Genomic DNA, 17755 nt, shown 5'->3' with positions numbered 1-17755 from the left:
AATGGGCATGCTATGACAATGTAAAATTCATTACAAGAATCAAAGCTAAAAGCAGAACCTAATACTTTGTGATGGCACTTTATATAAGGTGGATTCCGTCCATGTTTACAATTTAATGTATATTTATATGTTATTCTTCCAAGTTAGAATATTTATCCTTTGGGTAAGAAGAGCTACTAACATTTCAAATGATAGACTGATAAAGGAAATTTTGTTCTCTTAAATAAATTGTAGTATCTTTTGCCATGTTTCTATTGGAAGGAAGACACATATTTTGAATTATTTAATGGGCTGAATATATTAATCACTAGTTCTGGGAAAAAAAAAAAAAAAAAAAAAAAAAAAAAAAAAAAAAAAAAAAAAAAAAAAAAAAAAAGAAGGCACAAGAATGAGCTCAAATAACGGTTATTAAAAAGTCTTGTTGCTGGGCATACTCTCCCCAGATTCACATTGTTTCCACAGACAAGGCCACCTCATCCACTGCAATAAAAATGAGTCTACTCTGACCCAGGCTCAGGGCTATATGCAAGACTCTCCTCTGTGACCTGTAAAATAAATAGGTACAAATGAAAAGGAAAGATACATCAGAATCATACACTAATTATGCCAGTCATTTTCACCACCCACACTATGTGGGCTCATTCCACTTATACTGCAGCAGAGAAACATCCTTCATAGGATGTAGGAAGCTATTATCATCTATTACTGTTTTCAACTTAATAGAGGTCTGAAGGAAATATATTCTTAATAGGGAGCAGGCTTTACTGAATGCACCACTTTGAGGAGACATTTCTGTCAAAGGAACACGCTGAACCCGAACTATTGTTCTCCTTGCATTCACCACATCAGTCTCATCTGTGTTTGTCTCTCGCTGCTGAGCTTTCCCATCAGTCTGCACAGGCCTTGCAGACAGTCTGCAGCAGCTGATCCAACAATAATGAGATACTGTCTCCAGCTGCTCGGTTGTTACTGCTAAGGAGATCTTTTAAAGTGATCCTASTAAGCCGTTTAGTGGAATTGTGTTTTGTCTGCAGTTGTAGTAAAYCTCAGGAGCTACACGCTGAAGGCAAAAATCTACCCCAGTTTGGCAGCACAAAGAATGAACAAAACTCATTGACGTGATTGTACAAAAATCTCACCCACTGGCAGCCACTGAATTTGAACTTAAGGCACAAGGAGTCTGGAACTAAACAGACTGTTGAGAGCTGCATTTACCTCATTGTTCTGCCATGGACTTCCTGTATCTTCTAGAGCTATGTCAATGCCAAGAAAACCCATGTTTTTAGGYACATGTCAGCAAGAAAATTTGAAGCCTTTTTCCTTGAAGTTACTGGGCTTTGGCTTTTCTGGCTGGGTGAGTCACTGACAAGCATACTGGTAAACTAACCCCCCAAGGGGAAAATAATCTTCTGAGTAATACTTTTCAGAGCAGATCAGATAAACCACATCCTAAAAGGAAGCATCAAAGTAAGAAGTCGTGTGTGACCACCTCAAATGAACGTGAGTTACCTAGGTTTTCCCATCACTTGCACCGGAGTTCTCCATGAACACAGCAGGATGGCACTTCTCCCCCAAGATATCATGGAGATAAATATATGAGGAACTTTAAGGCCCTCTGAAACTGTGGTACCTGATTAAGGCCCACAGGACTGTTGTTGGACAGTCTGCCTTAACTTTGTGAAGCTGCTACAGYAGCTCTCTGGAAAGACTGTGATTAAATGCAAATACCTGCTGTCCTGGTGCCAAGCAACATGTGCACGTCCTAAACTGTGTGACTTGAATTTCAACACTACCTCTAAATTACTTCAGCAGAAATTAGTTTTCCAGATTTGCTCCTCCTCAAGTTATTGAAATGTACAAAATATCTGTCAATATTTAGTACCATGAGTTTACAACTCAGTGAATTCTTTACATTGTGTCCATTCAATGTCTGTAATGACTTTGAAGGAAGATCTTGATTTGTAATCTTCAGAGGTATTCGAAGATATCCATAACACAGATCAAAATTTGATTAATAGTTTGAGTCAAAAAGCAATGGAGCGCAGTAAGGAGAAATCAGGTAAGTTGATATTATTAATTTCCATGGGTTTTGAGTGGAGTTATTTCATTGTTTCAAGATCATGTTCAGGTCAGGTAACTTTCAAAACAATTATATGTTTTGCTTGCTTGTATGTTTACATTGATCAACAACTTTTCTATGGTTGTGACATTACAGGCAAAATTATTCTCTTTTTTCATAGTAACTCACTCTAATAGTTCTGTCCTAAGTATCTTAAAAATAAACTCAGTGCTACAAAGAGGTTGTTATCTTTCAGTTATCATTCTGTTCTGAATATGCTAACTGACAGTCAACCCTAATTACTAAAGTGTTCAAGTGGTACTAATGGGTCTTCATTCTCAGCTGTGTCTTCAGCATTTCCAAGAGGCTTAAACAGTAAAATTCAGTTAAAATTTACAGATCATTTCTGTGGGTGTCAAACTGATGTGGTTAAAAGTGYCTGAGGTTGACTTAGAGCCATCTCACAATCATCCATCACAGTACTTTTTCTGACCATATTTTGAAACACCCACAGTGTTTTCCAGCATTGAATTGCTGATGGTAAATTGTGAGGAGCCTTCATAAGTGGGAATATGCCTGTGCAGCAATGGTCTGGTCTTTTTGTTCATTAATAGCACCAGAGACAAAGAGCAAGGAGCAATCTCTGCCTCTGGGATAGCCCTGCAGCACCTCAAAAGACACAGAGCTACAAGGAAATTCCACTTTCTCTAGAAGCCATCAGGATGCAAGAGAAAAACTCTGCACCACATTCCTTCACATCTAAATCATCATTAAAACACAGATAGTTCTAAACAACACACAGAGATTTGCTTTAGAGATCGTTTTAAAGCTGTTTCAGTATCCTCATATCATGAGATGCAAAAGCAGTCACATCTAGTTTATGTTGTCTGGAAGGTCATCAGCCAGAACACAGGGGAAGCAACCTGACATTAGCACGTTCAATCCTGGCCTAGTAAGCCTTAGGAAGAAATGAAAAYACACATCCTGCACCTGGCATGGCCTTAGGAATTATAGAAAGGAATCCTGTCATTAAAAACAAGGAATTTCACAGAAGCAATTTATACTATGATCCTATAAGTCAGCCTTTAAAATCCAGTGGATCAGGATTTTCCACATGAACACAGAGGTATAGGGGCCTGCTCTTTACTCTTTTTTTTACATAATGTATGTTCTTGCAAAACCAGACTGATTAGACAGATAAATAACTGAAGTACTTGCCATAGAGTTTTAATGAATTGACAAACATGGGAGGCTTCCATCTTTTAATCTGATTTTCAGGAAGGCCTTGTCCTGTCATCAGTTAACTGGGTAACCAGAGCAAGGGAGAAATCTAACACAATTTAAAATTCTKCTTTAGTTTTCAGAAGGGCTTTACATACACCATTCGGAGATTTGAAATGTAATCTGCAGTGTTGAAACATGCTACTGAGAAATAGTCCCAGAAGAATAATTACTGATTTAGAAGGGTCATTTATTTAATTTTTTGCAGCTCTTCAAAGTACAGTTGCTTTGCTGTCCTACCCAAACACAGTAACAGTCTATCGGTATAACACTAAARCCCTCAAAATACATCCTCAGCTAAGCTGTAATAGCTCTGACAAATCAAAAGTTATGCTGTTCTGCTACAGCTGAGAACCTGTTCCTCTGTCTCCTAATACTCAAATCCCAGAAACAGATGTCTGTTCAACTCTCCTCTCTCCTCACCCCAACGCTCTGGGAATTTTTCTTCCCTTTCAACATTCTCTCCACATAAAGAATTTTGGCCAAAACTATTATTGCAAGCAAGGAAAGATGATGATAAGTGTCTGGCTTCAAGACTATCTCCTCTTCAATCAATTCTGTGTGGAGTCAGAAGTGGTGAATGAGAAAAAACAAACTGCTTCTAAATCACACACTGTAAGAGCTGAATGCAGCACAATTGCACATCCAGAGAAAATCCTGCTGCTCCTCTTACTGCAGAACCACCCTCAAAGTCAGTGGAGTTTGCCAAATGAGCAAAGCCACACAAAAAGAGCATAGCCTAAGTATGCAGACRTTTCATCATTTCACCTGTGGATCTGTAACTGCACTTTGGATGATATTCTGACAATTCATGTGCCAGACACACAAAATCCCATCTTTCATTCCACCTCCTGAAGCAAAGACTTTTGACTGCCAAGGAGACYAGTTCGTAGCCTGAAAAATAAAGAGAAAACAGATGCTGGAATAGATTAGGATGTTAGCTGGAAGAACACATGAGTTTAGCTTAAACCCTAGTTGTAGAAATGTACAACAAGCACCCATAATGTACACTCAGATCCCAAATCTACAAATGCTGCTTCCCTTGCCCTTGCGTCATAGTAGTCCACACTGTCCCATAAATCCTCATAAAACTCCAGCTTCTCCCCTGCCCTTTAGAAGTCACAGCCCCACAACACAGTACCAGGAGAACCCATCAGGACAGAGCCTTACTGCCCAATCCAAACCACCAGACAAGTCTAAGCAAAGTGGCCTACAGGGCTTACAAGAGCCCTCATTTCTTCTGGGGTATTTCCAGGATATCCCCAAGGCTCAGAGTCTACCCAAAGAAAAGTTTCTCAGACCTCAATTCTACCTGCTACAATGAATTTCTCTGATCCTTAAACTCATCACTTCAGCCCAGCCTTTGATCCTTTGGCGAGGACAAACAGCTTTTAAATCCTGGACTGTCCTGCCTCTTGTTACCAGCAGCTGACATATCTCCCACACAGATCTTCATAAAGATAAAGAGTCTTAGATTGTTTAATTTTAAATTTCCTTCCCCAGATCATTTGCCACCAGCAATGTCATGAAAACATGGGCAAGAAGGCTAAAGAAACCTCATGTATTAAATTAACTGCAGCAGAAATAATTCTCAAAATATTTCAATTGATTGAAATACATTGTTCGCAGATTTATAGAGTACTGCACCACCAAGCTTTTCTGTGAAGGTACATTCATAGAAGAAAATATGTTAAAGGTTATTTCTGTTTGGCATTATATTTACAAAGGCCTACTAATCCAGTACCGAAGTTCTGGTGAACTTATCTATGAGGTGAACTGGTCTTAAAATWAACTGCATCACTCACAGAAGAAACTAATAGATACCAGTAAGATAATGTAAAAAATTGCTGAGCAATAAGTCTTCTTCATAYACTTTAACTGGTTAGAAATGAAGTGTGATTTTCAGTGTCAGTGACTGCAATTTCACACCAGGGCTACTAGGCCAGATATTCAACACACCACGCCTAGGCCCCTTTTCCAGCAGCTGGTTGATCAGTGACAATTGCAGGCTGCAAAGTCTTAGTTTGTTTTGACAAAGAGTCTCAACACGGCGCTGAGCAACCTGAACATCACAGATCCTGGTAGTGAACCACTGCAGACGAGAAAAGACAGCATGGGTTTAATGTTAATGAAGATTTCATCACACCAGCATTTCTTCAGAAGCAAACCACATCAGAGTGAAATGTGTCAGCAGAACAAGAGCACTTCAGTAAGAGGAAACCCAGAACAGCTTTCAAACACACACCCTGCGTGTAGARGTGACTGATAACAAAGGATCCAAGCAGCTGCTCCTTTCAGGCTGGGCAGGATACCTGCTGTGTCTCAGATTTCTCTTCCATGAGTACCCTGCACACCACTAATCTGCACACTGTTCAGTCGCTGAGCCATGCAATGTAAACTGTTTCCTGTCCTTCATGAACAATTCTTTCACAAGGTGATTCTTGCCCAGATGGCACTGAGTTCATTACCCCCCAGCAGCCCCCAGTGCTGTGCTCTGCATTGGTGGCCAGAAAGGTGTTGGTAACACACCCAGGTTTTGGCAGCTGCTGAGCAGTGCTGGCACAGCATCAGCTCCACCGCTCCAGCATTCCCTGGGGGGCTGGGAAAGTTCTTGGGAGGGACAGGGCCAGGACAGTTGACCCAAACTGATATTCCATACCACATGACATCTGGTCAGCAAAAAACCTGAGACAAGGGGACAAAGGATGGGGGGATAGGGAGAAACATTCATTATTATAACGTCTGTTTTTCAGAGTAACTTCTGTCTTGATRTCCTCCTTCACAGAAAGTGGCCTTGGTTTTTGCTTTATTCAACTGCCTTTATCTTGACAGACAAGGTTTTTTCCACTTTATTTTCTCCCCTTCCGCACTCTGCTGAAGGCAGTGGTAGACTGGGTGCTGGGAACCTGCCATCCAGCCCGGGATATCCCACCACACCACAAGAAACAGAAAGGAATTGCCAATGTTGGCTGCATTAAGGCTCCCAGTAATTATGGTGATGTGAGTGGGAAGGAAGCAGACTCCTTAGAATATTGTTTGAAAGGAGATTTTTTTCCACTTGGCATGAAAAAAAATCAAAATTATTTGCTTTTGACACAAAATATGGGATATTTTGCTAAAGACAAAGAGCAGACAATAAAATGTGATGGATTAATTTGCGATACTGAAATTTGTTTACAGATTCATAATGATGTGTTGTTGGGCTATTTTTAACCACGATAACTACAATGTAATCCSAAAGTCAATTGACACTATGGAATTGAAACTTCCATAGTGAAGTTTAGTGTAAGAATGCTGCTCTAATTTTAGTAAAAATTAATATTAACTCCACATGKTTTTTTCTCCATATGCAGTTATTTCAACTTTGCCCTAATATTAGAATTATCTGGTTAATTTCAAACCTAGCAAAAGAAATAAATGTTACCTCAACCTAAGTGTCTACCATAACTATTGTTGCCAGTTTAACATTGAATTTTATCATCAATATCTGCTCTGGAGTTCCTGCTGCTTTGACCTCCTTGGCCCAGAGGAAATGCAAACCAGAACTGTTGTAGTAAGGTTATACCACTTGGCACTGGCAGGATGCTACACCTGCATCCTTGTAGCCTAACCCACCCAGTGTAATTGCAACTGCATTTTATCACCTGTTTGTTCAGCTGGTCTGCCTGTACCTCCTCCTATCTCCACCTTGCACACCTGAGACAATCACAGAGCATCTTGTGAAATCAAAATAAGACTACCACTAGTGTTCCTGTCAAGAAATATTATTTTCATTTTGAGTTTAACCATAAAGTCAGTCTACCCTTACCATTATCGTTCCATTTAAGTAAAACAGAAGACTATCATATGATGTTAAAATCAYAGAAGCATTCATCATAAACAAGTCTCCCCTCAGCCCCTTCATGTATGAGTCACCGATCTGAAACAGAAAGTGGGATGAAAAAAACCCACAAGAGTACATTTGTTCTTTCTCGCCTGAGCCACAGACTGAAATGGCACCTAAATACACAATATTCACCTGCTGCTCTAAAATGCACCCTCGACAATGCAAAGGACAACCACTTCATCCTCCTTGGGTTGTAGATAGCCATGAGCTGGCCTTTCTTGCAGATGCAAAGCTAGAGAGTGTGCAATTCTTCACGGCTTTGTTTTGCTGTGCATTTGAAAAGACAGATAAAGTCTTATATCAATCAGGGGGCCATATAAGCTATATACTGTCTCCCCAGCACTGGGCAGGCCATGACTTTTGAAGTCCAGCCCCACTGGAGATAATACAATTTCAGGCTTGGGCTTTGCACAAAACTGGAGTCATAGACYCCAAATTGCAGTGAAATTCTGCAAGTGATGACAGTTTTCTGAAAGGAGAGTAAGAAACAGAGACTACAAAAAGAGATTAAATCCCCTTTGGCTGCTTTCCTGTCATACAATAAATCTACCTATGATTTCTGAGATTGGTGATAGGTGGGGGAGCAGGAAAATCACATCTGAACAAAGCCAAGAAAATCAGCTAAAATTAACAGAACATTTGGCTGAGTAAAAGCAGCAAGACTCTTTCTGGGAACAGACTTTACTACTCACCTGCTCAGAATACAATTATTCCAGTTCAGAGCTCCGATTACAGACAGGTGGCTAAATACATTTCCCAGCCTCTTTCTGGTTTCAATCACAACTGCCAATCCAAAACAAACAAGAAATACAAATCTGACAGCGAGAAAAAAATTGTCCCCTTCATTTGTTTACAAGTAGGCCACTCCCAAGTTCTGAATTGACATAAGGAAAATTTCAAGCTCATTAATTTCACAAGTAAGACAATGAGTATTTCCAAATTTCAACACCTGTATGAGTGATGCTGAAGTTGGACTGGATTAAAGTGGTGTACAGCTGAGTTTWAAGTTATTTATTTACATGTCAGTACTGGTAAGTTCATACCTCCAGACTGCYGACTCATGACTGCAACAGGCAGGTACTGCTATTGTCTAGCACCTCAGCCAAAATCCCACAGGATTCTTTTGTTAGTTATACTGCCCCATAAAGCAGGCTGAGATATGTGTGCATGACCAGACTGAAGCCAAATCCACATGTGCGGAACCTATAAGGAGATTTGAACTGGACCCACAACAAAATACAGCTTGTACTGAGTAAAATAATTTAATGACAAAGTTTCTCTTACTGATGGAAAAAYAATCTGATTGTCACTGGACAAGTGAATCATTAATTCAGTCATCAGCTTTTTAGTGGTTTTAGGACCACTGCTTGTCACAAAGCAATTCAGAAAGGTGGACTATGATATTGGGAAGTTCTACAYACATTTTCAGCAGAGTTCTTCTGTACTTTAGCCAATCTTTTCCATCTGTTTCCCTAAAATTAAAAATAAAAAATCAGTATCAAATTGTCTGGTAGTCACTTCAGCTAAAAATGGAGAAAGACTGAAAAAAGGTAAGTTATCTAGTACCTGCAGTTTTCCATCACTGGTGCAAATGGCAAGTCATGTTCCTTGTTTTATCCAATGATGGATAAAATGTATCTACATTTCAAACATGAAATGTATTTGGAAATGGAATTCAATCAATGCTTTTGATAGCTTGAAAAGTTCCTCTATTCCAGAGGTGTGCAGTGGGTCCTTCAGCAATGGCAATGAGATTCTCAAGGCTCTGGTCCAATATGTTTARCTCTAGAAGAAAGCTACTAAAAATTACTGCAAAATAACAATAGGTAATAAGGTGGGGGGAGGGGCAGTATGGTTTGTGGGGGAGAGACTGTGGAAAAATGTCCWGAGAATTCTCCTATGTAACCTTTGCTGGCAAGCATTCCACTTACATAAAGAAAAGTATCTCTGACAAGCCAAGGTCTTTGTGAGTCTAATCTCCTCAAACATGTATGTTTGCACAGCAGGATCTGAGTTACAGTTTACCCACTGGAATTTTTTAATCTGTCACCCRGCATTTCAGATTGCCACATCATTCATCTTAATTTCTTCTACCAGAAATGAGGCTCCTTCTCCAGCAGACACTGCTCCAAAAACACCCTTGTTCCAAGGAAATTCTTGTGAATGAGAAAGACATAGGACAGAATCTATATGGTATCATTTGTCCACCACCCTTGAGTTAATTATGACATTTGCCTAGCACATGATAGGAAAAATGCCAAAAGTTACTAAGGAAGTTCTAGTTCTCATCTTCAGGGCTTGCTCAGCAAACGTTTGATGGGAATATTGCTTCCATTGCTCCTGATGCTGGGCACATTGCACTTGCAAAGCAAACCCCTGGAGTTATTATCTTCAGAACAACCTGCTATGTCATGTAGGCCAGCAGCAGATGGTGTACAACATTTCATGACAACCCAGGACATTCCCATTTTGCATGACACCTGAGGCACAGAAAGCACTAGCGTGATCCAAGGTCTGACATCACATTTTCGGTGACTAAAATCTCCCTGGAGAACACTGAATCCATCAGTCTGTTAAATTACAGACCTGACTGTTGCAGCAGAAGTTGTTTCCATAGTCRGCTGTTGTTGCTGCTGTCAATCTTGGGACACACCTTGTGCAGGATCAGTGTGTACCGCACCAACAAACCTTTACCCTGTTCAGAGATACACCTGAACACTTGCAAAGGTATGTTGAAAAAGTCTTCCCAGGGAAAAATAACAAGTACATACACATAAAGAATTGTTTGTTAGATTTTATGAAGTACTAGAAGAGTTAAAAATCTTCAGACCTGAGATTCCTGTGGGTTCATGTGTAACTTGTGTGTGGTTAATTTTTGCCTGCTCACCAACAAAGACGCAAATGAGAATTAAGCTGAGAAGGTGTCACCCAAACCACAAACGATGTCACTGCTGTCTTCAAAAACAAGGTATTTCTAAGTCCAGTCAATGAAACTGTTGCTGGATTCTCAGGTGACTGGCTACTAGATATCTAAGGCTGATTACTAAACAGTTAACTTAATTAAATGGAGGTAGTTCTATTCATTTGATTTTAAAGTTGTCTTGAGGTCCCTAGCTGTATGAGAATTATGTCCTGCAGTGATTCCATTTTTTGTGACAGGGACATGCCACCATCTTTCTTGAAACACACATAAAAATTCACAGACTGTGCAAAAAACACCACACAGGAGAAATCAACTTACAGTAATCATTGTATCAGGCAGTAATAGGAAGCCTCACTTCTGGCTGCAAAGGTGTGGATGGCTTCATGGTGCTGACAGCCCTAAGCTCATTTTGAGCTCTCTCTTGACATCCTGTATTTGAAGATTCACCTCACACAAATCAGTAATTTAAAACACCACCATTTTTTCTCAGGCCTAAGCCTTTCACATTCTCATTTTATTTGTCTGTCCACAGTTCAGAGGAGGCTTGAAGGGCCTACTTTTGTCCTGACTAGGTTCAAAACACTAGACACACTAGACTAGGTGAAAGCCACATTTCACCAGCTTTTTCAAACCTCCATACATTCAGTCAGCTAGAACTTAGAATAGGATCCACTATATTTTGTTTAAATTGTGCCCCTGTTCAATACAGAACAYGGTGTTTTCTCTCTTATTTTGCCTTTGTTTCTGTCAGAATCTGCTATTAGCAGAAGATTTTAAGCTCTCCCATTTCAAAACCCTCTTATACAGTAATGAACTCTTTTGCTTTCTCTATTTCCCCCGAAARTCTACCCTACCGATATCTAATCAAAGGAAAAGGTTTTTAAAACACACGCACTTTGATCACGCCACACTAAGCTTGTAACACACAGTAACAAGAAACAAAACCCAATACAAGCATGAGCAAGAAGAGCCATTCTTTGTGGTCATTGTCTACACTAGGCTGCAAAGACTCCTCAACATTATTTTTAAAAAGCCAGCTCATTACCATTTTGAATCATTTAATGTTACGTTTGTATGTATAAATAATTATATTGCCACAGAGTACAAAGCAGAATGCTAATGACCCATATTTTTGCAGTTTTCTCTGTGTTTTCATTTTCTTCTTTGAATTATTCCCCAGAGAATAGCAATTACAATGAGTCTTAAAATTTTCAGGGGCAGAATTTATCTCTACAACTAACCTTATCTGCTAAAAAAAAAGAAAAAATCAACACTGGCATAATATTTGTAATCTGTAAATTAAATACACACATACACATCCTATATGAAAGTTCAATGACAAATTGTGGAGAATATACTTCATGCAACCCTTTCATACTCTGTCCTTAACATTCCCCCCTATTCCAAATTCAAGTATGACAGACAGCAAATGTTTCCCCTCTCAGCTGTGGTACTCCTTCTCTCTGAAGATGAGAAAGTAGATTACAGTGATTTTCTTCTTTGTTTAAAATTTTGTGGAGTTAAATAATTAAGATTTGCAGAATGACCTTAGATCTGCACAATGAGATTTGTAATATTACGTTCTAACCCTAAAAAGTCTAACATCACTAAAATGAGACTTTGCTCATTGGAAAAAATTTCTAATATCTAGATTTTTCATTACTTTCGAAAATTTTACAAAGCCTTTCTGAATCCCACCAAGTAAGGTACTTCAAGAAACTGAAAGCATKTAACTGTAATATTCCATAAATGGCAACACTTCTGAAACTACAAGTATCTTTCCTCYTTAACATTGGTAGTTGTCACTGTGCAGTGAGACATTAACGTATGAAATCATCTCTGTAACTCATTTCAGGATTCACTTCTGCTGTGAGTAAATCATCTACCTCAAATTCATACTGGTTACCCTTTCAGCTCTATTCACCTACTTCATGAACGCATGAATATGCCAAAAAGGCTTTTTTCTTAAAGGCAATTAAATACTGTTATGCCTATTTGTTATTTTGCCTAGGTACTAGTAGATATCACTGACTGCTGACAAGATTTTTTCTCTCACATGCCTGTGTCAATTCTCAAAATGAGACTCCGGAAGTGGTACTGTCACATCAAACCACTCAATAAACAAATAGGAGGGGGGAATCAAACCTGGTATTCTTAATGCTTATGTTCATTTGTCAGCAAGGGAAAAAAACCCACTGTGATTTATCCCTATGCTGTTGCCATTAACTGCTCTGAAATGAGACTTATTTGCACAGAGGAAAGCAATAAAGGAAAATACAAATCTATCACATAAATGTCAACTTCTTCTGCAGGGGATGAAATCCAGATTCAKAAAGAACCCGTCATACAGAGAAACAGCCAGATCACCAAAACAAATCATCTGTCCAAGACAGAAGACAACAAAATATTAGTCTGATATTTAATGTACTGTCTCACACTCAAATATGGGAATGCCTGCATTATTTCACAGGTTATTTCTTCAGATTCCCCCTATTTTCAAACCAGTTGATCATTCYCACTCCCTTCTGCTCATTAATTCCTAGGATATTTTATGTAGCAAACTAATCAACTTACCACAGATGAAACCAGTTTGAGTCAGTTATCTTTCCCTACAGGAAAGAACAAGACTCCACCATCTCTGCTCGTCCTGCACTCTCATGTACCCAACAGTCYATACGATATGTATCCCCTGCCACCCTGCAACACAACTTTTGTAGAGTTCTGAAACAGAAAAACTGGAATGAAAGTGATGTGTGAGGACCACAGTGCATCAGATGGCAGCCAAAGGAGAGCCAGRTAAAAATCTAGAAAGAGCTGGAATGCTATTTATTCAGAGGCTATGAGAATTCCAGAAATGGCTCTAAGCAGTTAGCTCTCAGCCACTTTGCTTTATTCTGTAGCACTTGCTGGAAGCGGTAGATGCCCTTACTTTCCCAGTGCAGATGCAGACTGTGCTATCTTACTATTCTGCGTGCTGGAAAATGTTTGCTGTGTTGGACCAGGTCTTTCCAGGTGCTTCTGATGTTTTCACAGACCTTCACATCCCCACACTTTTTGCAATGCTATATCCATCCTCCAGGACCACTGGAAGCTGAGCGGGATATCTCTGCCAATACACTGAAGTGAAAACATGAYTGAAATAAGAATTCAGTTGAAAAACAAGTTTAAGTATCATGAATAACACCAATCCCATCAAAGGTCTCCACAGTCATTACATAGAAACTTCAAAACAGGCTGTTTCTGGGGTGGGAGACAAATAACAAATACAGAATASCAAATCATGTCCAAATCATTGCTCTAACTTGAGAGACTTGAGATATCTCTGCTTCCATAAAACATGGATTTACTGTTAATGATCACACACACTTTAACAAAGCTGTTTGGACAAGGCCACCTTAGCAGAGGGAGAAGATCCAAACCTGTACCTCTGCAGTTACCACCTGGATCACTTTAGTGACCCCTTGGCCTCTTCTGAACTGGCATTTGGACTAATGTTACCAGCTTGCAGTGACATTCCCAGTACGCAGTCAGTAAGTCTGTCTGTGAAGGAAGGTCAGTTTTGTGGTGCATGCACTGCAGGACAGCACGAGACCTACTGGGTGTCAGTCCTCCCTCAAACCTGGCTCACGGACACAGCCCCATTACCCCATTCCCTAAACTGGTATTACAACATTAAATGGGAAATAGCTGCAAGGTATCTCTGAGGAATAAGGTCTTTTAAATTACATTAGCATTTTCTTGGGTACCAAAGAAACAGACGATGTGGCAAAAAATTTTAAAAGTGAGATATTCATTATTATTGGAATCTTTTATTAAAATAATTAGCTTAGGCCTTTAGACAAGATTCAAAGGCTCAGATGAGCTCACACAGGACATAAATACCTTCATCAATTCCTAGTAAAATGMATTTCTCCACAATGGTCACTGAAATGAATGCTTTCATGCCAGTTTTCTTTTTGTTCTGCAATTCTTTATTTATAGTCATGTGGAAATGCAGCTGATGTTCTTACCAGCCACTTAAGATTAGTAAATTCTTTCTCYCCAATGTCTGTGAAATCCACCCTTTCACACACAGCCTGTGTTACTCTTCTTCAAAACTCTGCTACGGTCATGACAAGAAATGTCTTAGAAAAACATAACCGGAAAATGGAAGTGTTTCTCCTTTATATATTCCAGCTGTTTTACAGGAGGCCTGCAGTCTTGAGAGGTATTTTCTGTATGATTTATACAGACAGCTTGGCAGAAAGCTAATCACATTGCTTGGATCTGTGTCCCTCTAAAATAAGCGCAGACATTTCTGTGGAAAACTGATTATATATACAAGGAAGTAATATTTTGGCCCACAGATAGACCACACACACTCACTGGTATGTGAGAAGATTTTATTCTCAGTGGATCCCATTCCTTTATATTAAAGGCCAGCACAAAACAAATAGTCATTAATTACTATAGCTAAGAAGATTAGTCAATTTTCATATGGGTTTAGCCAGGACTMATTTTCAAATGGTTTTGGGAAGAATTTAGGCTTTGGTCACCCCACAATGTATTGTGCAGACCCCCATATCACAATTTAGGAGATGGTTGTGACCCTTGATCTAGAACTCTGAATACATTAGCCCTAACTCAACTTCTACTTGTAAGTTACAGTACAAATCTAGGTTTACATAAAATCCTCGAGAACCTCATGARGTTCAATAAGGCCAAGTGCAAGGTGCTGCCTGTGGCTCAGGGCAGCCTCCAGTATCAGCACAGACTGGGGGATGAACAGATCGAGAGCAGCCTGCCCAGAAGAACTGGGGTGCACTGATCATGAAAAGTTAGATATGATCTGGAAATTGGCACTTACAGCCCAAAAAATCAATTGTACCCTGGSCTGCACAAAAAGGATATGGCCAGGTGATTCTGCCTCTCTGTTCCACTCCCACTTGGAATACTGTGTCCAGCTCTGGGACCTTCAACAAAAGAAAGACTTGCTGCAGGGGGTCCAGATACTAGATGTAAGGGAGAAATTTTTAYAGTGAGGATGATGAAGCAGTGCAATAGGTTGCCCAGAGAAGTAGTGGATGCCCCATCCCTAAAAATATTCAAGGCCAGATTGGACACGACTCTGAGCAACTTGATCTACTTGAAATTGTCCCTGGTCATTACAGGGGGTTTGGACTAAGCAGGGACTTTTAAAAGTCCCATCCAAACCAAACCATTCTGTGACTCCACTGAAGAGAACAATATGTACCCATCTTCTAAAAGATGTTTCATTGTAAGAAAAAAAATCATTTTATGTACACTATTTCATAGAAAGTGCTTATCATCTCAGGAGAAAAAAAGAAGTTACATTCACTTTCTCCATTGACTAGATTCACCAAAGACTATTAAACCAATTGAGTTGTGTGTTTTAAGAGTTCTAAAATCCACTGACTCTCCAAGCAGTCAATGGAGGGGGCAAGAAGAAAGAAAGCACTGCTTTTTGAAAGGAAGATTTTCAAGACTAGTTTAATTATTAAGGAAATTAAGTGATTGTCCCAAGAATCATGTTTCCCAGAAAGATATAAAAGCATGATCTCTATCCAACATCCAGAGATGCTCAAGAGTACCATTATTACAAAGCATCATACAATGAGCCTAATTAGCCCATCAGTGCTCACATCACCTCCTTTTCTTAGAAGTTCACCTTAATATCCTCACAGAAAATTCTCAATAATATAAATTAAGGATTATAAAATGCTATTAAAAAGGGTGYTATAATGCATCTCTGAAGCAATGCTGCTCAATGGGTATGGTCAAAAAAATATATGAAAACAGCTATTAACATCTTCATACTGACTTTGAAATTGGTGCAATCCAGGGAAGAAGAGAACCAGAAAAACTGTAATCACTGACATTTGTAGAGATAGCAGTAAAGTAGAGAAGAGGTTTTGAGTGTCATATTACGGTAATATATTTTCTAACATAAGTACCAATGCTTCACATAAGAAGTCAGTGTTCAAGTTAGTGAAGAAAAAAGTGCCAGGAAAAATGAACTGATAAAATGTACAGTAATRGAAAATAACTCCTAAACAGGAAGTATTCTGAAGTCTTTGTTCCACAYATTAAGCAGATTACTTGTGTTCTTTCAGCAAAATCTGACCACCAATTGTCACAACAATATTCTCTCAAAGCTACATTTTGGTACTTTTTTTTTTTTTTGGTAATTTTTTTCACAGCCCCTTATTATGTCTACGTGACAAAACGAGCAGCTACATCCTGCAGAACTGAAGCAATTACCTTCTCACATACGGTGGTTATTAAAGCAAGTGGAAAACTGAGTCATTCACGCTGTTCATGTGTGTTTCTTACAATACATGCTTTTCCTCAGAGGTAACAAACCCATCTTGAGAGTTTCACTAGTTTAGTTTCAGTTTTAGTTTACAGGCTGATCGTTTGGAGAAAGGAGAGAGAAGTTGAAGCAAATAAATGACAAAAATGTTGCTCCTGAGTTTTCTCCAGCAGACATTACCTAAATGGAGCTTCTCATGTTACTRTTATCTGTGTCAGTAAGGTAGTTCCTCATAACTGAGTCCAGGCCAAAGGAAATGTAAAATAACCCATCAGAAAAGAAAATATCCTGTGTCTTTGACAGGTCATATTCAACCCATTCTTTTCTGTTCCAACTCTCCTGTTATTCCTTCCTCCCAAACCTGTTACAGCATAACTGCTAGGTAGAATCACAGTAGTTTTCGYGAGGGAGAGTTTCTTAGGCACTTGAGATGTTACTGGAAAAACAATTTTAATGGAAAACGTTCCTTTAAAAAGGATGCGGGGGTATATTTGTCGAGTACTTTTTAGAATAGCACTGATTGTAGAAGAGCAGTGCTCAGAAAGCGGATCTGCACACTAAGTGGGACAATGCGGATACTGACATTTGGAGCAGTCACCCTGCTTCCCTTTCGTCAGTGAAGGAGATATTTCTACAGCACTATTCATCTAATTCTAAAAGACATGTCTACACAAGATCAGGTTGATCTTTCTCTTTATAAAGAATGCTATTTACTACTGCAGGTCATGTTCAGCCTTAGGTTAATTGACTAGTTACAGAGAATCTTACTCAATAGAAAATTAATATCTGATTTCCCAGGATCCCACAAGCTTTCACCACTGCTTTCAAGGGCAGCATGCAGGACATTCTGTTCTGGGAACTGAAGATGGAAAGACTTCACGCTGTTTTAGAGCCAGAGCTTCCTAGACCTGAGCACGCATAACTGAAAAGCTCTGGTACTCTCTTTAGCAGAAAACAGATTTGCACTTTCTGATCAGGAACATACCCTGAACACTAAGGATCATCTTTTATTTGTCCAGTAAATATTCCAGTTATTAATCGGGAAGTCAACTGTGTTAAGTTCCCTACATCTTCCAGGAAGCCCATCACACACATACAGCATGCGAACCCTAYCCCGCTTTCTCCTGGCACTGATGGATGCAGGAGTCAGCGCTCTCAGAGCTCATTCGGCGTTTCATCAGCTCCCTCTGTTGCTGACGGACAGAAACAACCTCCTMTAGAATCATCTCTGCTCCACACCAGCTCAGAGTGCTGAAGTTTGATCTGCACTCTGAATGGCTCTCCAATACATCT

At 39.4% G+C, this 17755-nt stretch overlaps 1 protein-coding gene across 1 annotated transcript; it reads right to left on the bottom strand.

Annotated features, from left to right (window-relative positions):
• Window positions 1-445: 445 nt before the first annotated feature.
• CDC20B (cell division cycle 20B) lies at window positions 446-17466 on the bottom strand. Its single transcript, XM_057389604.1, is given in 15 exon segments — window positions 446-545; window positions 3274-3389; window positions 4109-4234; window positions 4387-4450; window positions 5257-5432; window positions 7256-7259; window positions 7919-8009; window positions 8768-8867; window positions 8870-8907; window positions 8910-9011; window positions 10468-10580; window positions 13156-13202; window positions 13205-13255; window positions 16798-16898; window positions 17448-17466. Coding segments are annotated over 15 exon segments (1248 nt in total).
• Window positions 17467-17755: the final 289 nt, after the last annotated feature.

Source organism: Malurus melanocephalus, unplaced genomic scaffold (assembly GCF_030028575.1).
Source record: "Malurus melanocephalus ecotype Western Australia unplaced genomic scaffold, MMel_1.1 scaffold_18, whole genome shotgun sequence".
In the NCBI taxonomy this organism is placed as follows: Eukaryota; Metazoa; Chordata; class Aves; order Passeriformes; family Maluridae; genus Malurus; species Malurus melanocephalus.
Note: the sequence above shows the minus strand (reverse complement) of the source record. Positions and strands in the feature narration are given on the sequence as shown.